The 23,160-nt window shown below is 31.6% G+C and overlaps 1 protein-coding gene across 1 annotated transcript; it reads right to left on the bottom strand.

Annotated features, from left to right (window-relative positions):
• Nucleotides 1–632: 632 nt before the first annotated feature.
• Nucleotides 633–2,707, bottom strand: LOC123670421 (carboxypeptidase Q-like). The gene is made up of 3 exons (XM_045603917.1): nucleotides 2,547–2,707; nucleotides 2,049–2,178; nucleotides 633–1,732 (listed from the first exon to the last, which is right to left on the bottom strand). The coding sequence occupies exons 1-3, from the start codon at nucleotides 2,705–2,707 to the stop codon at nucleotides 650–652; spliced, it is 1,374 nt and encodes a 457-aa protein (XP_045459873.1). The 3' UTR covers nucleotides 633–649.
• Nucleotides 2,708–23,160: the final 20,453 nt, after the last annotated feature.

The following is a 23,160-nucleotide window of genomic DNA, read 5'->3' as shown; positions in this document are numbered from 1 at the left end:
TTTGTTTCTCCTAAAAATACATATTTAAATACATAATTACAAATACTACACCCAGATTAAGGCGGTAACCGAGCCCGCAACCCGCGGAACAGAAAGCAAGGCCACTACAAACTGCGCCAACGGGCTAGTCTAATAATATATAAATTGATATATTGATTCCCAATAAATTATAGTCACGCACAAGAACAGAATCGCGGCAAACAGGATAAAGGTTTTAAATAAAACATTTTATATATCACACGCAAATCTTTAAGCGGCCGCCAAGATATTTTGTATAGAAACATATTACTATGCATGTACGTAAATCACATTTGATCTTTTTTGAAATAAGGCAATTCTACTTCAACTCTCACAGCAATAGTCACAAAAGTGGTGTTATATTTTACGATACGTAGATTTTTCATAGTTTTGAGATTTTCATTTTATATTGCGGACGCAATTGTGGAAAAATCAAGTCATACAGCATATTTTTAAAATTTTTTTTTGTATATTTAAACCGGGTTAAATGTTATTTTAAGAATATATTATGTACTTACAGTAAATATGTGTATAATATAATGTACGAAAATAATGTAACAAAAACGGTATTATCACTTATTTTTCGTAAGAGTGGTGCTAGTATTGGGTAGAAGTTGTATCGTTTTTTTTTTCACGAAAGATCTACTTCGATGTCTGCAATGACGTAAGCTATAGCTGCCCAAAATGCAGCACATTCGACAACATCATCCATATTTTGAGCGGTCAAAGTATCAGCGTCTGTATGATGGTACCAAAAGTATTGATCGTCTTTGTTTAACAAAGAAGCTCCAGGAATTCCCTTGTCGATAAATAGTGATAATTCCGACCCTGTTATATCAACAAATTGAACCTTATCGATTGGAGGGAAGAGTTCCATAATTTTTGCTATGATACATTTTGTCCTATTTGATCCAGCTACCTTTAAACCTAATGGCTTAAAGGTTCCTTCGTCAGATTCTAGTATGAAATCGATGTTATGTAACTCATCATAATGCTTATGCAAATACGCTCGCCCACCTACTAAGCCAGGTTCCTCTGATGTCCATAAAATGGATCGTATAGTTCGTCTATGTTCCAAACCTAAATATTTTAATATAACAGGTACAAACCAACTGATCATCATTCCTCCGCCATCGTCAATGGCTCCCTGGCCCACATCCCAACTGTCCATATGACCAGATACTATAACTAACTTTTCTGGTTGTTTTACTCCTTGAAGATCAATTATGGTATTTCGAGATATTTCTGAATTTAAAGTATTAAACATAAACATTTCTATAACGATTTTTTCTCCTTCGTCATATAACCTTTGAATTAAATCAGCGTCTTCTAAAGTAACGGCAGCAGCTGGTATCTTTTGGACATATGCATTGTACATTAAAGCTCCTGTGTGAGGGGTATACAGTGAAAAAGGTGTAATACTTCTGATTAGAACAGCAACAGCACCTTTTTTAGCAGCCCTTACAGCAGAATCCGTTCTATATTGAACGGTTTCGGAATAAGAAGTAAATTTAGCATTGAATAACACGATTTTTCCTAAAATTTTAGTGTCATCAATTTCATCAAATTCATCAAAGCTGTTTACAACAATTACATCCGCAATTATGCCTTCTGAAGGAGTTGAAACACTTAATCCAATTCCGAGGACTTTAATAGTTTTCATTAATGGATGCAGCATTTTTACTGATTCGTATTCACGATGCCAATGGGGTATCTAGAAGTAGATATGCTTTGTGTTATGTTATTTATCATTTAATTAAAGTAGGACATAGCAGGAAAAACTTTGCTCCAAATCTGGAGCAAGCCACCTGGGGTTCACCTTAAGTAATGTTCTTGCTAAGCTGTTAAGCTGTAAGCTGTTAAGTAATATTCTTGCGAGTAAGGTGACCAGAGCTCCTCGGAGGGTTGTAGGTTCGGCAATGTGCATGTGATACTTCCATAGACTACGGCAATCATTTACTATTAGGTGAGCTGCAAGCTTATTTGCAACTAAATGATAAGAAAAAAAAAATTGGACAATAAAAACACACCAGGACGTTCTCAGTAGTAACGTTGTGAATTCCACTTGTATGTGTAAGATCTTTCATGTAATCTATGGCGTCTTCTAAAATTTTACTTCCTGCAGGACGTGGTCCGAATTTGTCGATGAACATTGTATATCTGCGACAAAATTAACATCGTAAGTTTACAAGTTTCATGGCCGCATAAAAACCATTGTTAGAGATGACGAAAGCTACTAAATTTAATATAGAATTGACACATACCACTTCAATAAATAAAAATAAATAAATAAGGATTCTGTTAAAATAAAGGATTAATAGACTTAAAAAAAATGTTTTTTCTTGTTAGTAAAAACGTATATCAGTCAGTCAGTTCAGCCTATTGCAGTCTAATGCTGGACATAGGCCTCCCCAAGTTCGCGCCAGACATCCCGGTTATCCGCAATCCTCATCCAGCCTACACCGGAAATCTTACATGTATATGTTAATAGATAAAACATATTTTTCCAAAAGTAAAAATCTACTTACAACCCGTAAAAACCTTCAGATACTGGTTTCGAAGTAATAACAGCCATAATATATTCTATTATAGGCTTGTACGATGAAATACTTTTCTCTAATGTTTGATCGAATTTGCATTCCTTTGTAAGAAAGTCTATTCTTTCTGTATCTAATTTTTGTTGGTTCATAACTTTTATGAGACAAAGAAAGAATATTAATAAAAATGTTTTAGAATACATTTTTCTCAAATTTAATGGTTTTATTAATTTCGAAACATGACCAACAAAAATGTTTTGTTGGCTACAGTTTGAAAGGCAAACTGTTTTGTTATAACTAAGATGTCTCAAATTAAGAGAGGGGAAACCAGTTAATATTCTTATTTTAAACTTTAATAACTAGTTTTGTTATAGTTCTTATGGAATATAGTTGCAAGGTTCAAAATACTTATAATGTTCGTAATTTGATGTGAAATTTGTGATTATATTTTACATTAATTGGTTGTCACGCATGATTAGTAGTATTTCATACTTCATTAATGTGACTACGGGAAATAAATGAAGAAAATATACATCTTGTTTTAAGTAATTTATGTAATTCTTTAATATTTTCAGCAGCCCGACTGGGGTAGTACCTCGACCTTACAGAAGACCACAGCTAAAAAATATCTACTGTTTTCAAGCAATATTGTGTCTTGTTGGTGAGTAAGGTGACCAGAGCTCCTAGATTGAGGATGACGTCGGCAACGCGCTTGCTATGCTTCTGGTGTTGCAGGCGTCTATTAGCTACGGTAATCGCTTACCATCAGGTGAGCCGTACGCTTGTTTGCCGACCTAGTCATATATATATATATATATATATATATATATATATATATATAGAAATATATTGCAAAAACGTAATAGGAAGTTCAAATGGTCATCAAAGGTAATGAAAGCTTAGCTTGTTACGTAAGCTTCCTTTAATTGGGTCGTCTGGAAAAAATGGCTAAATAGCCATAAGTCCGCCCATTATACTTCAGTCTGTATCTGTCTTTAAATGTGTTTAATGTTTAAAATTTTACTTGTGGTATACAATAAAGTATTAATAAATAAATAATTAAGCTATATTTTTCAAGCTGTATCATATGGGTTTCTTTGTTTTGAAATTATCACAATTGTCAAAAAAATGTCAATGTTGTTTTCGTTTACGATAGTAAGCCAACATAATCTATTTTCATTTAATTTTAAATCTGTTTGCCGAATTGTGCAGACTAAGTGTCTCTTCACTACGTCAATCACTTGTAAGTATATCAAGATTTATGTACGTAAATTTTTGTTTGAAAATTATAGCTTAAACTGAAAAGAAACACGTTGAAAATGCGAGTATTGGGACAGCAGGTAACTGTATATTGAACTGATTTGTTCTACTGTAGTTCATGCCAAAGACGCTACTTTTCACAAAAACAATCCTCATGTTCGATTTCAATGTGAACAGAACACAATATCGAAGTTATTTAAAAACAATCAAAGCTACTAAGTATCGTTAAAAGTTTAAGTACTAAATGTTTCAGTTTAAATGTTTGCTCGAGAGTAGCCATCTTTATGTTGCTTTTAATTTTTACTAAGGGAGTTCGTGGTTTTCGCCTTTAAACTCTGTTAAATAATTTTGTATATAGGTATTATTATGTTTTTTGACACACTTAAAAATTAAAAAAAAAAGAAAACTTATCAACTTAGCATTTTAAGTACATTTTTTTAATGGCAATACCTCATATATAATAATTACTTTTTAAGAAATCCTTTTTTAGAATTATATCGAATATATATATGTCTACCCATTTTTTATAATTCGAAATATGTTAACGAGGAAGTCATTTTTTGCCAAAAAGTAGTGTGTTTAACTTTTTTTAAAAATTAAATACTTTTTGTTGGACATCGATGTAACAAATTAATGATCGAGGCGAGGAAACGAATTGGTCATCCACCAAGCTCGAATTTTAGGGCTAATGTATTTGTTATGCTCTATATTTTGACGTTTATTTACGAATTTTACCAAGAACAAATTTATTACAATTAGAACTTCGTTCGATCCTCATTAATTCACAGGTTATTGGTGTTTTAACTTTTTAATTATAAAACAATTTCTATTAGCAAAATTAGGTGTTAAATTTTAATTAAGAAAATTTAGCTACAATGTTGCCTTTTCATTATTAGCATCAGACGTGATTTAACAAATATTTTATAAAGTTTTAAAAATATGCAAAAACGAATAAATTATTGATATAGACTAACTCGACTTATTACACTTATATACTCGACTTAGGTACTTACTTTAGAAGTTTGCAGGTTAAACGATTTTGCGTAATTTTCTTGGAAATAAAATATAGAGATTCGTTATTAAACGTACTAAATATAGGAGTCAATATTTATTGCTAAATATGTGGATTCTTGAAATATATTAGAGGGTAACTTATATATTGCTTGTTAATCAAAGTTGTGTATTTTTAGAATGTCTAAATGAAAATATATCATAATATGGTTTCCTAATCAAACATTAAATAATACCTTACGGTCTTCAGTAGGGTGGGTAGGTATTGAGTTTCGCAAACATACGCAACACCCAATAAAACACATTTGACAATCATCAATCCTCTTGTTACAAACAAAGTCGCTTCCCGCTGTCCGTTCCTAGATCTTTAAAACTACGCCACAGATTATGATGCGGTTTGTTTAAATAAATAGAGTGATTCAAGAGGTAGGTTATATGTATAATACATGCATGCATAATAAATACATGCACAATATAGTAGAGAAACACTGGTAGTTTTAGAAGTTTCTAATCCGAAGATCAATAGTGAGCAAAGGTTATGTTTTAGTAATAGTTTGCTTTGTTACAAAATGTGTTCATTTAGAGTTAGTCTCAGATTTAACAACTGAATGCTTTTTGGCGGCTTTCAAAAGATTTAGCTCTAGGCGAGGCATTAATGCCATAGTCTTTTGAGACAACGCTTCAACATTTAAGGGAGCTAATAATCAATTGAGAGAATTGTATTTGTTAAGCAAATCTCAAGGTCATAAGGATGAGATATTAAATTACTGTGCAAGTAAGAGTAGACTTCAAATTCATTCCTTCATATAGCCCCACGTTTGGATCACTTTGGGAAAGTTCAGTTAAGCTCTTCAAATATCATTACAAGCGAGTTGTCGGGAACATGTGTTTTACATATGAGCAGTTTTACACTATAATGGCACAATAGAAGGAATTCCGAACTCACCCTTGAGCCCATTGCCAAATGATTGCAATGATTTTTCTATATTGACTCCGGCTCATTTTTTGTGCGGAGCCCCTTTGAAAGCTATACCTGAGCCAGACTTGACATCCAACAATATAAATACATTAAAATTCTGGAAAAAACGCACTAAAATACAACAGGATTTTTTGGAAAGTATGGCACAAAGGCTATTTGTCACAATTGCTAAAGAGGCCTAAATGGTACCATATTAATCCAAACGTTAAAATTGGTGATGTAGTGTTATTGGTTGCTGAAAATTGTTCACCATTGCAGTGGCCACTGACCAGGGTCACAAATGTATTCAGGGGCTCTGACGGTTTGGTACGACGAGTGGTGGAAATCAAATCTGGTACAGGTACTCACCAAAGAGCTATAAATAAGGTAGCTGTAGCACCTATCTATGAAAGTTAAAGATAATTATTTTTACATTTTCTTGTTGTTTTTATTTTTACATTGTCATAAGAATATAAGTTTAATTTGTTAAATACACTTAAGAAAATCAGTAGTATTGCTATTTTAAAATGTTACTAAGCAGGATAATTTGAGAAACATACTATAAAGTTAGTCTAATAATAGCTAATATAAGATAAATCATTTGTATGAATTTTCTAGAAATTTCTTTTTTTAATGTAAACTATTACTTAACATACTACTAAGGTGGTTTGTTTATGTTGTATTATAACTTATGTTAAATTATTAAAATTCTAACACAAAAATTGAACGGTTTTGTAGTAATGTTAATAATATATTGTATTTGTGTGGTCTATGGAATCAGAGACTAAAATGTTTAGCGGCCTGTTATCTCTGGCAACACTTACTTCCTCTTCTCGCCTGGACGTCGAACCGAATGTGCGCGCTCTGTTACTAATTAAATTGTTTAATATAAAAAAGCGTGTTTTTATGGTTTCCTATACCAGTGATGTCGTAAAATAAACACATTTTTTGCGCATATATTATATATATTTTATTTTATATTTACTTTATATTTTAAATTTAGTATCAGCATTGCACCCGTGGGAAGCCGGGGCGGGTCGCTAGTATTATGATGAACCAATTGAATATTAAATTCGAATAAAGCCGGCACAAGGCTCGAATCTCGCTATCGTTTGGTAAAATTTCATGTCAGAACATAAAAAGAAGGACAAGAAAAATCTTGGGTAAAAGATTTCGTCGCCTCGTTAAAGTCGTTATGAAAACTGATGTCATCTTTTTTCGGAGGCGACAATGAATTATTTTTTACCCGGTTATTTGTAGCGACAATTACTCTTTTGATTTCAGTCCGGCTTCCCTCGTACATAAAAGTTATATCATTTAAGAGTCGTAATTTTTTTCTTCTGTAAATATTTATTTGCCTCGTCTAATTTATCTTTGGAACTTAATATTATATCAAGTTTACTAAATATAGCATGTTATATTATTGTTATCTGGAATATTCTATTTTTTTAATGTTTTCGTACAGGTTTAGTTACGTTCCTTATAAACTGATTCCGAATACGCCTCTGCTCAAAAAAATTACCAAAAACATTTTTAAAGTAAAGCTATTTGAGAATAAGCTGTCAAAAGTTTTTCTTTTACAAGCTTTCAAACATATGTTAACACACACTATTTTTAGGTCCTAAACGTTGTTAACATGGCACTTCATTAGGCCTTTAATATGTGTAGATTCACCTTGACATCTGCAGACATGTCTTGCCGAATACCGAGAAGCCCTTTCACATGCCGAAGCGTACCTCAGAAAGTCATATCGCGTACTTTTTTTACAATAGCTTTAATTTAAATAAAAAAAACTTATAATATTATTTCAAAGTACTATGACCCTGCGAGTATTTCAAATGAAACATTTTGGGGAGTTGTAATATAATCAAAATCCATGTATGTTTACAACACACATTCTATTATAGTCCCTCGTATACATTCATATCATTCACGTAAATTGTTCAATCACTGTTCGAACTCATGCATTTTAATATTTGTGATTCAACTAATTTGATCTTCAAACAGAGAAGATTTGATATTGTTTTCCTCTGCGATCAATATAGAAACAAGAACGACATCAATGATACTACGATTTAACAATGCGAAACACGAGTACAGTTTAGTCACATGAAGTGTTGTCAAAGCTCTCTGAGATATACTATATCGTAGACCCTGGAATAATTTTTGTGCTTCAACGTTGTTGTGAAATAATTAAGTTACGTTAAAAAAAGCCTTTTTTGCTGTGCTGTAAATGTTGTCCCAATAAAGATTTTTGGTCATTGTAGTGTGTAAAATTAAGGAAAACGAAAGTTATATTTATTACTTACTTTTCAATCGCGATCAAAACAAAAACTCTTGCAAATTCAATTACTGACTGTATTTATTATGTCAGAATAGTCAATCAGCCTGTAACAGCGTATTCAGTTTTCTCAATGCCTGTAAAATTGAAATCAATTAAAGCTTATTACGGTAATAAAATTTGCCTATTCTTGTTACTGAACTTAGTTTTGTTGTACTATACAAAGTAGAATTTAGACCTAATATTCAATGATCTATATTATCACTATTTATTCATTTTTAAGTTGTTAATGTTTATTGAAAGAAAAATAATATTTTTAGTTCTTATAATTAATATAAAGTAAAATATAGATAAAAAATGCGATGAGTTTTATTTTCTCTTTATTTTGCTACACAAACCTGAAATTTAATATTGTTTCTATCTGTAATTAAGTACTTCTTTCTGATCGATTTTAATATGAAGGTATTATATTAGGTTTTTGTTACTTTTAACGAATGCCGTGTGGTGTCGGCCGAATAGACTAGCACCACCCCCTTTCTTTATTTATAATTTATTTATTTATTTAATAAGTTTGCTAGCAGTTGTTACATTTATGATACTTGACAATATTAATTTTATCATAGACTACATTTATAAATGTACAACCATATTAAAGCAAACACGACATGCAAAGTTATCATGTTAAAATACATTATTATAATTATTATTTAAAACATATATACACACACAGACACGTATATACATACATACATACACACACACACACACACATACATAAGTAATTATCATTATCAAATCATAAGTTCTTCCCGTGGGGGTCATAAAAGGTGACCGAGGAATAAACCTGGCTCAAAATCATCAGGGTCCTGCAGAAGGAAAACTTCATTCGAAACCCGGAATGGGGTCTCCGTCAAGCATTCGTGGCATAGCTCTAAAATGCGAAAGACTCCTGCAGCCGAACTGGCTCCACACGTATCGACTCGTCGTTCCTGTGGTGGCGCAGAGCTTAGGCAACTCTGCGTTTTCCTGAAAAGTGTCTTAGGCAACATAGTGTCTTTCTGACACTGTTTAAATCGTTTTCAATAGACGGACTAAGGCCAATGATGATGATGATGACTTTTGACGAAGGTACTTTTACTCCTTCAAAAAAAAAAAAAAAACAATAAGAATTTGGTTTATAATATTACCTTATTTTATTGTTTTGTTTTAAGGTATATGCTACCGAGGTGTTCAATAAAAACACGATGGTAAAACTTTTGATATGGGATAGAATTCCTCAACTATTGTTAGAATTTATATATATATATATGTGTTAGTAGTCATTACTTTGCAAAATTAGTAAGTTTTTATTAATATATCTTTTTAAAAATTTATCAATAAAAATATTAAAAAAATATTTTAATATGTGTATAAATAGAGTGTGAATTAAAATTAGGATGCAATAAAAAATATCATTACATTTTAATAATTTATTACACAACATAACCATAAAACTATCGACTATAAATTCTCGGGCAGTAATGTTTGTTGTAGTTTAGGCACTTATATATTTGACTTACGTGCGACCTCCATTTCATCGTTCATTTATACCTTATTTATCAAAGAGAGCAAAACAGTAGCAATGCAGCAAAATTAAAGTATTTTGACTTTCATTATCTCGTCTCCTTTAAATGAATTACACGCCACAAAGAGACGGAGCGGGTGAATTATTCATCAGTGTTCGTTCGTTCTGCTCATGTTCGGAGATAAACAACATCAGTCTAATATTTTAGATATGTGCTACGGGAATTGGTTTCTTTGTTCTTCGTTTAAGACATATTGTTTTGACTAAGTGACTAAAACTAGTTTATTCTTAATACAAAATTTTAATTTGAAACATAAAATGACGGTAGACTAGAAAAAAATATTTTCTGTATTTTTCATGGAAATTATTTTACAATATTTAATCTTTTTTCGTAGAAAATATTTTGTTTACAGTTTATTTTATATTATGAGTATAGGAGAACATCCACGACGAACGAAGTTAGAAAATCTGGAACAAATATAAAGAAGATGACATTGTGGAAGCCGTATCGGATAATAGCCTTTGAAATAAAGATAATTGCATTTTAGTGGCAAGATATGAAATAGAAATAACTATTTCAAATAAAAATAAGCAATATCTATTGCAATGAGAGGCGTAAACATCACGAAATATGAAGCAAGAAGTAAAACTAAATTATAATACACAAAATAATGTGTCACTATATTTCCTATAAAGTGATGTATGTAATTATACTTTCACTTCCTAATTAAAATTGCATTGGCAACGGAAATTAAACACATAACAACATTGCGTGGCCTATTTTACCTTCGCGTGCAGTCAATTAAACTGTCGCATAATTATCACTAATGTATAATGTGTAGACGTGGGGTCTTGAAAAAACATTTTTTTACACTACGAATTTTATATGTCGATGTTGAGAGCTTAATGTAATTACATTAAAATTAATAAATTTAAAAATTACAATTAAATTAATCTTAATATTAATATAAATTATATCTGTAAATAATAATAATAATAATCTTTATTTCTTCAAACGTTAGTACATTATATTAACACATATTACATCAGTTATATTTAGTCACAGGAAGAACAGTATGTCTCTGGTCCCCACACTAGGATTCCCTGTGTCGTGGGGTCCAGTCCCTTCCATTAGCTTAATACGATTCCGTTAGTTTAAACAAAAACAATGCATTTAAAGTTTATAATTTAAAAATAAAATAAAAATAAAAAGATTAAAGTTTATTTGATTGGAACATACAAGAACTAAGGCAACAAATGGTGAGTGTGTGTTTGTGTGTGTGTGTGTGTGTTGTGTGTGTGCGCGCGCGCGCGCGTGTGTGTGTGTGTGTGTGTAAGTACGTGTGTACATCAATGTCATTGTGTATAATAATAAATAATATATTTATACACTGTTTTTTATACCCCGACGTCTAAAGTAGTAGTGCTGATGATTGGTGATGTATGCCTGTCTGCAAGTGAGCGTGAGTGAGTGCGCGTGCGTGTGCTTGCGTGCGTGCGCGTGCGCACTGCATCAGTATGTCGCCTCTGCCAGCCCTACGACTAACGTCTTGGGATCGAGTTAACTCACTGAACAGAGGGGACAAGATACGATTCATTAACATAGATTATATATACATACATATACATACATACCCATGCACACATATATATATACATAGATAATAGGTTTGCGTGCACATGATATTAAATATCTCTGTTCAATAAGGTCTCTGTATGGTCATAGCTTTTTGGTAGTAGCCATTTTTGAATGGTGGTTTTGAGATTGGACGATGTCAGGTTTAATATAGTGTTATTATGCTTAAAGAACTTATTGTATAGAAAGGGTCCCATAAAAGTAAAAGATTGACGAGCAAAAGACGAACGAGCTCTCGGTAGGTCCCATTTAAGAGTTCTGCCTGAGGCTCGGGCTATAGTCTTCGCAACTTTATGAAAGCGGACAAGCACCGATGATATGTAAATCTGTCTCACGCGGAGAATGTTACACTCCAAGAACAATGCGTTTGTGGAATAGCGCCATGGTTTGTTAAAGGCTGTTTTTAAAATGGCTCGCTGAGCGCGTTCTAGAGGGAGAAGATATGTCTTTTTGGATGCTCCCCAGGCAATGACACAATAATTTAAGATAGATTTACATAAACTGAAATACACGGCTCGAATTAAGCTTGGATCTGCTATGAACTTAATCCTTCTAAATATATGTACTAGCTTCCTTATGCGTTTCGTTACTGCATCAATGTGTAATTTCCACGACAGATGTTCGTCTATCAGTATACCCAAGTATTTTATAGACGAAACTTGTTGGATAGAGGGGCATTGACACTGCAATGAATTTGGGTGTTTTACACATTAAAATGAGTGGAGCCTAAGGTTCAAAACTTTATTAGGGGCAGTTCTCTTAGATATACTTAAAGCTATGAGTTTTGTTTTGCTTGCATTGAGACTCAATAAGTTATTCCTCAACCAGCTGGCTACAGTACTCAATCCCCCTCAGCGACATCAACGATCTCCGCCCATGTCTTAGCGTGGAAAATTATGGCAGTATCATCTGCGAAAGTAAAAATCCTAGCCTGTGGCAATTCAAGTGAGCAGAGCTCATTAATGTAAATTAAGAAGAGAGTAGGACCCAAAACACTGCCTTGGGGCACGCCGTAAGCAGTCTCGGCATAGCCACTCATGAGTTCACCAATTCGTACTCGCTGTTTCCGTTCACTTAGGTAAGATTGAAACCATTGCAATGTTAAACCTCTAACTCCCAACAATTCTAATTTTTTTAATAGTATAGGCCGCGACACAGTGTCAAAGGCTTTCGCTATGTCTAAAAAGACGCCAACACATTTTTGTCTATCATTAATTTTATCCGTTACAAAATCAACAAGGCCCGTAACAGCATCCTCTGTGGACCGAGCAGAGCGAAATCCGTATTGGTTAGGACTTAAAAGGTTATTTTTTTCTAAATATTTAAGTAGTCTTACATTTACTACCTTTTCAATTATTTTAGCCACCGCACTCAATAATGATATTGGTCTATAGTTAGTCGGTTCTAGTGCATCACCCGTCTTAAAAATAGGTATTACCTCTGCAATTTTCAAATTATCTGGGACTATTCCTGATGACATACTAAGATTACACAAATAAGTTAGAGGCGATGCAATCAAATATTTGTTAATCCTAAGTATTTCATTACTTATATTATCATGTCCTACAGCTTGACTGGATTTTAATGAATTTATGAGTACGGCAACTTCATTCTCATCCGTTGGTTGAAAAAACAATGAATGTGCTGGTGAATTGGAATAACTAAGCTTTATATTGTTACTCAAGTCAGCTTCCATCACATTCAATCCATCCAAAATTGTCTTTGCCAAACGATCACCAACAGTGGTGAAATAATTGTTCACCGCATCCAAAGATTCAATAGTATTAGCCTTTAGTTTTAGTAACTGATTAGTTTTATTTTCACTTTTGTTTAGACCACAGATTGATTTTAGATTACTCCATGTTTGTTTAATGTTATTTTTACTTTCTGCTAAAAGTTTGTATTCATATTTGTTTTTTTCTTCTTGTACTAAGTTAACACACATATTTCTGTAGTTCTTATACTTTTTTTGTAAATCTACATTGTTCGGATTTTTCCTTGCCTCAACGTGTAATTTGTCCCGTGTTCTAATTGATTTTAAGAGACCTGGGGTAATCCATTTTTTTACAATAATTTTGGATCTGCAAAAATGTAAAGTAGATTTGTTTTTCTCAATCAGGCTATTTAGTTTTGAAATAAAATAATGCGTTACTTCCGTTACATCAGTTAAGTAATAAAGTTCCGACCAGTCAAATTTATTTAGGTCGTCATGTAAGCCATCATAATTTATCTTAGTTACAGTTGTTTTTAATTTTTCCTTATAAATATTAGAACCAAGGCTACACAATACACTGCTATGATCTGTAAGATCTGAATGACAGACAATAGTGGTTGAAGGTAGACAAGATTTAATCATACAATGGTCCAAGCAATTTTGACCTCTTGTTGGTATACTGTGTCCGGGTATATATCCGTAATGGGCCAATAAGCTGAGATACTCTTCCGCTCGTTTATCGGTTGTGCTTTCTTTGATATAAATGTTAATATCACCCATTAAGACGCAATGTTGGTTTTTACATTTTGTAATAATTGCTTTTTAATATATAAATATTTAATTTTTAAGTGTGTTTGGTTTCATATAACATATATTTTTGCTCTAAATTTGTACAAATAAAATGCATTAGCATTTGACTAAAACTTAACTCAGCATATTAGTTCCAACTGCTTTAAGGTCTTAAAGGGTAAAGGTCTTAAGGTCGTAGCTTATCCGGTACGCGGATCTAGTGTAGGTTGGCGGATAATTTACCTTCCACGAGTAATGATCGCTATCAGGTGTTATAATCAAGCATATCAATAACCAGGACTGTGCTCTCTGAGACACGAAGGCGAGACCCATAAAGATAATATGAGAAATATTTAATGTGTTAAAAAATAATTCAAACCTAATAAATTTACCATTGTAATAGGACGATAAGCTTTTTATAACGACCCGATAAGCTATGACATATTTAAGGTAATTACAATAAATAAATTTTGATATATCACGGAATGTTTCGGAAGCCATTTGTTTAAGTGAGGTTCATAAATAATTCTTTTCGTTGAGTCACTTTGAATCGAATCCCTGACCTTTTGAAAAGACATGCAAAGCCATTGACCCTGAATTACTGTTATATATTATTAGATGAAAAACATTTGTTTTATCGATATTAATTAAAGCAGTGTATATATATGATTAAAGTAGTATATATACATATATACATTTTTCATTGAATACTTATCTCAATATCTTTTCAATGTCTTTTTTATAATTTTGTCTCAAGCTGTGAGCAATTGGGCTGTCAAAGTTTGTTAAAGTCAATAAGAAATGTGGACGAAGAAGTTGGCAGCTGCTGGTAAAAAGTTAAGTTAGGGTAAGGAATGCTAATAATGTTGTTACAAATCAGATAATACATTCAGAATGTTGTAGTTCTTAGCGATGATTTTCACGAATGTATAGAAGTTAAACCCAAACAAAATAATGTTAAATACTTGTCAAATATAATCAAGTATATATTTAAATTTTTTTAAAGATTTTTTTATTCGCGAGAAGTGTCGACTTTTGATATGATATTTAAAAAAAATCTTTATAATTTCGTAATGTGTGGGTAACACAAAAATAAAATCATACAAATTAAAAAAAAATATATTAAACATAATCAAGAAATTTAGATTTCCTAGGTTAGAGAAATTAGAGCTAACCCAGTGGAATCAGGAATAGGGGTAAAACTTATGGATTATTTAAGTACTTTGGGGGTAAGCTTATTGTCGGAGAACCAAAGCGAACCATAATTGATTTTTTCTACAAAAAGAGCAGGAAAATATTTGCTGAAACGAATGCAATCTTTTACGTTCGATTTTTGTTTATTACTAACATCGAACTGTTTTGAGATGACATGCTTGGGGCTGGGAGTCAAATGGAGAAAAAAGTGTTTGTACAAAAATTATCTCTTTTAAAGTTATAAATACAGAATTTGGTTATTATAGGTCTTGAGAGCCTCTGTGATCTATTTCTATACATATAATAAAATGGTGGGAAAGTCAAAACTGTACATTGAATATTTTTAAAAAAAAATACTTGGGGTGTGATCTACAATCGATACCGAAGGCAAAAATATAGTTTTTAGAATTTTTGTCTGTTTGTCTGTGTATGTCCGGGATAAACTCAAAAAGTACCACATGGATTTACTTCAAATTTGGCACGAATATTATTAAGAAGTCGGGTCAACATATACGCTACATATTATCATGCTATCACCTACCGGGAACGAGCAGTGAACCTTTATTTCCTCAACGCATTCTGTAACAACGTGTAATCTAATGACGCATATTTGAATATTGTTGTTATTATGTTAATAACCATGCTATATAAGCTAGCTTCACACTATAAAAATCACGCAATATAAGTAACTAAGCCGATAAACATAATTAAATGAATATAGGTAGACAAGACAATTTTAAAGCAGCACCATCTATGAGATTTTTCTGTAGATATGAAATGTAAAGAAGAAACGGGTAAATTAATGTTATTTTGAAAGATATAACCGTAGGTATTTTTGGTGCTGTATAGTGTTCCCGCAGACGACGATTCGATAATAATCAAGTTGGCACTAGGCACTTTGTATTGTTAAGCTATAGTGACTGAAACTGCAGAGCACAGCTGATAATGTATGTATGTATTATTAATATAAAATAAAACACAAAATGATTCCCGTATTATGAAATAAATTATTACTTTACGCATTTTCTTTATTCCCAGTATTATTCCACAACCGATTTTATACATTTCTATAAAGAGAAAACAGCCATCTTTGTACAATATTATTTGAAAACCTTCAATTGAATTCGTTCGTGACGTCTAAAGTTATTGTAATTCGTGCAAACTGTGCCTTTACAAAGCGGATAAAAGACAACTTTCGTAAAGTAAATAGAACGTTCGAGAACCGCGGTTAGGTAACTTTATTTAAAATGCGGTCCAAAAAGTACTTAAGATTTAAGTTCTATTGAGTAGGTTAAGATGCACGTGCGTATTTATACAATGTTCTTATATAAGGTTTGCTGTCTAAGATTTTGTTATTCAAAGTAATATTTTTCAAACTGAAATAACATAATCAATATTGATACTAATTCTGGACAAATATTTTAAATTATTTAATTTGTTAGATCACTAAAGTGTATGTAACGTATAATTTACACACGAAACTATTGTATTTACACAAATAGTATAAGAAAAACCTAACAGTATCACAATTATAATGATATTAATCTAATACTAATTTAAGAGCGCAAAGTGTACATTTCACGATCTTTAATAAATTAATGCAATTTAATTTTTAAACTCTCAATACAAAAATTTGTATAAATAATTTTTTTATAAATATATATTTTTTTTCTATTGTGTGATATTTACTGTTTTGTAAGACATTATTTTATTCCTGTGTGTGTGCATAGCTTTTATTTAATTCAAAATTAAGAATGAATATTTTTTGAAGCCGTGCTTAATAGACTGTAATATTTACTTGATAGCAACGCTATGTTTCAGAGTTAATGAAGCGGGACTAATGCACTCAAAGCTCGTTTTTCCTTAAATATTTTAAAATTAAGTATTTTTATTTGTTATCCAATGAAATGGCTCTTGATGGTAAACTTTCAATATATAATTGAAGAATTGTTGACACAGTAATCACATTAAATTACTACTATATTGATGTTGTTTGGTGTAGAACGAAACTTATTGTATGTGTTTCGATAAAAGTTTTTATTTTATTGTAAAGCCATTTTAGTTTCTCCCGATTATTGAACCTTAGAGTAACAAAATAAAAGGAAATATTGTTTCATGGAGGCTTCAGAAGCACTTATCGCCATACCATAAATGCCAATTAAGCTATCAAGTATCACGCTTTTAACTTTATATAAAAATTTATCTGCACTGCGCTGTGGGACTCTTTGACGTCGTTTTCTCAGTAAACACCCACTCTTACTTTGTTATAGTTGAGAATCACCTTGAGTGAACTTACAAAAAGATTTTTTTTATAACTATTACTTACTTGTATAGTAAATAAATATGTCGTAAAATAAAAATGATCTATACAAATAAATAAAACTGTAGTGTTTTTTTGTAATATTGAAATAACAGCTTTTTTATAAATGCATATGGGTGTAATGATGTATACACGGTATTATACCAATATAACATTTTTTACAATTTTTGCCTACGTCTGTCTGTCTGTGTGTTTGTTGCGGCTAATCTCTGAAACGGTTGGACCGATTTTGACGGGACTTTCATTGGCTGGCTGACAGATAACTGATGTAATAAAGAGTAACTTAGGCTACTTTCTTTTTGAAATTTATTAGTTTTATAAGTCTGCGAACTGAACAATAATGAAGATGTAAATTCTGGTGATAATAATACTGTTACCTCTCGTTTTCGAGGAACTTATGGAAGATTTACCTTTTGCGAATACTTATGGTCAAATAGAAACTTTGTGAATAAATACAATTATTATATTATATACAATTATTACTATTAATTTATATACAAGTTTAAAAAACACGTACAATTTCTTATTTTGAAATATTTAAGCTCAGTATATAGATAGCTCTGGTTTAGTGGTGCGTTTGCTTGCGCGGCACCTAAACACCCGCAGTTGCGTATTCAATTCGTACTCAGGATGGATATTTTTGCTAGTACAAATATTTGTTTCCAGTCTAGGTGTCTGTACTTGGGAGTTACTGATAGTAAGGTATATATCCGCCAACCTAGAGTGGAGGAGCGTGATACATTAAGCTCTAATCCTTCTTCTACATGAAAAAAAGGCCTATGCCTAGTAGTTTATTCAGCTAGTTACATCCAAGATATTACAGGCTGAATTAAACGATCAGTATGTATGTAGAGCAAAAATGTAAGTAAAATTGTTATTTTTGCGTTTGTTAGTGAAATAGAATGGCTGAATCCGTCTTCACCCTCAAAAACAATTTTAGTTGTTATAGAAAATAACACCAAAATAAGTAAGATAATCTTACCGTGGATCATAAATTGTTTTTTAGATATGACAATGTTAGCAGTTAAGGTTGTTCATCTAATACGTGCCAGTTAATTATTTTGATATTATCTCAAAAAAAAAAAAAACAATCCGGGTTTAAATTTAAATACAGCTAATCGAGCAATTAATATAGAATTTAAAGACAAAAATATTTAGGGAAAAAATGCGATGGTATTCCAAATATCGTGAGAAAAACAGGTCCAAGGTATGCAAGATATGTATATTTTAACTGAGGCAGAACAGGAAATTACCTGCTCAAAAAATGGAGCAGCCCGACTGCGGAAGTACCTCGACCTTACAGAAGATCACAGCTAAATAATAATGATCTCAAGCAGTGTTGTGTTCCTGTGATGAATAAGTTGATCTGAGCTCCTGGGGAGGGATTGGGGTAGAGTCGTCAACCCGCTAACGATACTTTACTAGGTCTATAGGCTACGTCTATAGGCTACGGTATTTGCTTACTAGGCGAGCCGTACGCTTGTTTGTCGACTTAGTTATATTAAAAAAAAAATGATATTGAATTAAAAAAAGTTTGGATAAGAAAGAATTATTAATTTCGATGCTATGAGTAATGTTACACCCAGTGACATTAAATTGCTGTGATTGGCTATGATTATACATATTTAGGGGATTTAAGTAACATATTCTGATTTTGCTCTGTTATCACTGTTATCTCAAATTGAAACCACAACACTCAAATAGACCACGTATTATGTAATTCTGAAATCAATTACAGCATATTTGATGCCCTGTTGAGTTATTGAATTTAGTTCTTTAAAGTTGTGGTTAAAATTTAAAAATGTATAAATCGAGTGATTTATTTAATCATGGGTGTTTTGTAATAAATCTTAAGTGCAGACAAAGCCATGTGTAGCTTGTACTTAGTCCTAGTATTTTATTATTCGGCTTGAACAGTTGTTTTTCATTTCCATCACAATTATAATAAGACAGAGATTCAAATAAAAAGTATTTAATACATAAAGAAAGTTCTCATCTTAAAATTCTTTTGTAAAAGTTTGACTAAATTAACTGAAAAATTAAGGTAAAAAAATATATTTTTTACCTTAATTTTTATTTTTGACAATCCAAATTTAACCTTTAATATTCCATGTTTGATAATGATAATGAGAAAAGTTCGTGCCGTTTATCTTGCTGTTTAATTTACCTAATGACTGCTTCAAGGGTAAAAAACGGTTTTCTTAGAAAAAATTTCTAAGGAGCATTGAGATTTTTCGTTTACCTTCAACTAATTCATTGTAAAAGTTAAATGAACAGACAGAAGCAAGAATTGTTTAATCGACTTTCTTCGAGCCCGTTGCTGGCTGTTAACACTTTTTACACTGAGTTTATCTTGTGTTCTTTTATTCCTCTGTTCCTATCAGAAGGACATGTATTTGGAGTACGTTAGTCATCTTTAGTATCCTTTGTAAAATATTTGTTTTTATATAAATAAATAAATAGATAAATATATTATCTACACAATACACACACGGTCGTCTGTTCCTAAAGTAAGCAACTTAATGCTTGTGTTATAGGTAACAGCCGACTGGTATATAGCTACATATTTTTTTTTCGATAAACATACTTATAAATAATACATATATAATTATATAAATAAATATTTATATTACACTCAGACTCGGGGTGGGAATCGAACCCAGAACCCTCGGAGCAGAAAGCAGGATCACTACAAACTGCGCCAATGGACTAGTCATTATATAAGTATAGTATAGTCATAAATAATTAATATACAATTAAACTGATATTCTCTATAATATAAAAATGAGTCGCTGAATGTGTTTCTAAGCGCAAAACTCGAGAACGGTTGGACCGATTTCGCTAATTCTTTTTTTAAAAGTTTCGTTGAAGTCCAAGGATGGTTTTTACGGCGAGAAAAATTCGAATAATTTCCGTGAAAACCCTAAAAACAGCTCTTTTCTTTTTCCCATACAAACGTTCTCTAACTAAAGTGTAGAGTCAATTTGAACTTTATTACTATTCAATAAAGTTCATGTTAAATAATATATTAGGGTGCATTTTACGTAAGTTATTAATGATTAAATTGATCTTTTTCGTAGACCGCATTTTAATTTAATTTACATACAGTAAAAATGGTACTAACTAGCTATTTCACATTACTTATTATATTGTTGCGGGGAACAATGGAAAATTACCGTTTTTAAACTATCGACTCCAAATTTGGTACGAATCTCCTATATGTTATGTAGAAATGATCGATGAGCGGATTTTAGGATACCTCATGCCCAATAAGGATTACGGGGGTGGGCGTTAACAATGAAAATTTGAAATGTATGTAACTCCGAAACTACTGAACCAATTTTTATCAAATTTTTTAAACATCTGTAATATGGTCCAACTTGGGAGATAGGGTAGTTTTTATCTCAATCGGACCCGATAGGTGGCGCTGCTATTGGTATGTAACTCCGAAACTACTGAACCAATTTTTATCAAATTTTGTAAGCATCTGTGATTTTGTAAAACTGGGAAGATATGGTAGTTTTTATCTCAATTGGACCGGTAGGTGGCGCTGCTATCGGTATGTAAGCTATCAAATTTGGTTGATAGCTGTTTTCCGGGCAGGACAACGTCTGCCGGGTCCGCTAGTTAATTATAAATGACTGCGGTAGTGCAGACTCGTCCTACTCAAAATCTGGAGCAGCCCGACTAGGGAAGTATCTCGACTTTACAGTCGATCACAGCTAAATACTATTGCTTTCGAGCAGTATTGTCAAGTATTATGTTGAGACTAAGGTGATCAGAGCCCCTTGAGATGCTTGTAGTGTTGCCCCTTGAGATGGGTGGTAGTGTTAGGCAAAAATAGTTAGTACGAAAAATTACCGACACAATTTTTTTTCACTTTAGTAAATAAGTAAATATGTATTCTTTACTGTATACCAAGAATAAACGAATACATATAAATTTAAATTTGGGTAAGAAATTCCCAATTTATTTGAGATAAGTATATTTTATATATATGTACCCACCAATGCAATGTTGTCATATTATAGGTAAGAGTGATATATTTTATTTTTATTTTTATTTTATTTATTCAAGGCTCATCAACGCAAGGTACACAGCAAACTATCTAGCGTACGTACATTATGTTAAAATGTTCGTGTACCCGCAATTACAGATGGGCACAGCATTTACAATAATGACGCTCGAATAATCAATCAAATAGTAATACCTACATATTTTTACAATCAGTCACATTTGATTATGATTGTACAATAACGTTAGCAAAGTATCAAAACGTCGCATTTGTTAATTATATTAGTACAATAAAATTATTCTAGATTAAAAGGAATTTACAGTTGGGCTAACTTAATAATTTAACAATTTCTTAGAACTTTAAGACAATGATTAAAAAAAACAGTAATAATAATTATAACAAATAGAGAACACAGAAAAGATCCAAAGTGCAACATAGTCAATACATGAATAACTGTAGTTTTTCGATTAGTAACAAAACAATAAACAACAAGAACAAATATTTAAAATCTCAGAATAAACTATAATACATTATAAAATTAAGAGAGCGCCTCCATATGTCAATAGATATACATAATTATTATAAATTTCATACAAAATCAAAAATAATAAAAACATTAAATTCACAATCGCACTATTTTCAAAATGTCACAACGTGTTCACAATAATTAATGACCAAAAATAAAAATAATTGAAGATTCAAAGAAGAAAAAAAAACTTATTTACGGCTGATTTTTGATGATTTCGTCAATAGTACTAATTAAAAATAAATTTTATAATTTGAGAAAAAGGAAACCATTACATCAAGTTATATAATAAATAAAGTATACCTGCAATCATTTGTAATGTCGGCTTTTATGATAAGACTAAATTACAATGTCATTCTTTACAATTAATTAATATATTATAATATCATTCCCTATAATTAGTTAAAATTAAATATAATTAATTAAGATCAAATAATTAATAACGTCACATTATTCTGACCATTTCAATTTAAATAGAGAATAAAACACAAATTAAAGTACAGCTGATTTAAATCAAATATTAACTGTTCCGATTTATAATATTTCCATGCTTTAATCTTATCTTTTCAGTAATAATAAAAAAAAAAAAAAAATAAAGAACTTAAAGTCGTCAATAAATGTAACTAACATTAATCAAGATTCAAAATATAATAAAATTATACTACATCATTTGAGTCATTAATTTTAATTACTTTTTTGAATTTTGTCAACTTGTCACTAAATATATCAATTTCCAGAGTGGATGTAGCTAGTTTATTGTATTCTCGCACAAGTCTATTTATGGGAGAATTTGAACCTAGGTTAGTATAGCTGCGTTTCACTGCAAAAGGCTTGTATTTACCATGTCTCGGTATTCGAGTGGGTACATAAATATCTAACTTATTCAGAAGTTGAGGGCAATCAAGTACGCCGTTTATTAGTTTGTATAAAAATACTAAATCGTGCATACGCCGGCGCTCCTCCAGTGAAGTCATTTTGAAATGTTCGAGCCTACTACGGTAATCTCGCAGATATCCAACATTCTGGCGATACGCCAGAATCCGTAAAAACTTTCTCTGGATTCGTTCGATTCGGTCTATGTAAACCCTGTAGCCTGGATTCCATACAACAGAACAATACTCCAGGGAACTTCGGACTAATGCGTTATATAGTAAAATAATAGTGTCACTCTGTTTAAAATCCCTTGTGTTTCTCAGAATGAATCCAAGCATTCTAAGAGCCTTAGCAGAAATGGCATTAAAATGCGTGTCAAAGCGCAAGCATCTATCCAGAGTGATTCCCAAATCACGTATTGTTTCAACCCTTTTAAGTGGAGCGTTGTTAATTCTATATTCATA

This window comes from Melitaea cinxia, chromosome 4 (assembly GCF_905220565.1).
Source record: "Melitaea cinxia chromosome 4, ilMelCinx1.1, whole genome shotgun sequence".
NCBI lineage: Eukaryota > Metazoa > Arthropoda > Insecta > Lepidoptera > Nymphalidae > Melitaea > Melitaea cinxia.
Note: the sequence above shows the minus strand (reverse complement) of the source record. Positions and strands in the feature narration are given on the sequence as shown.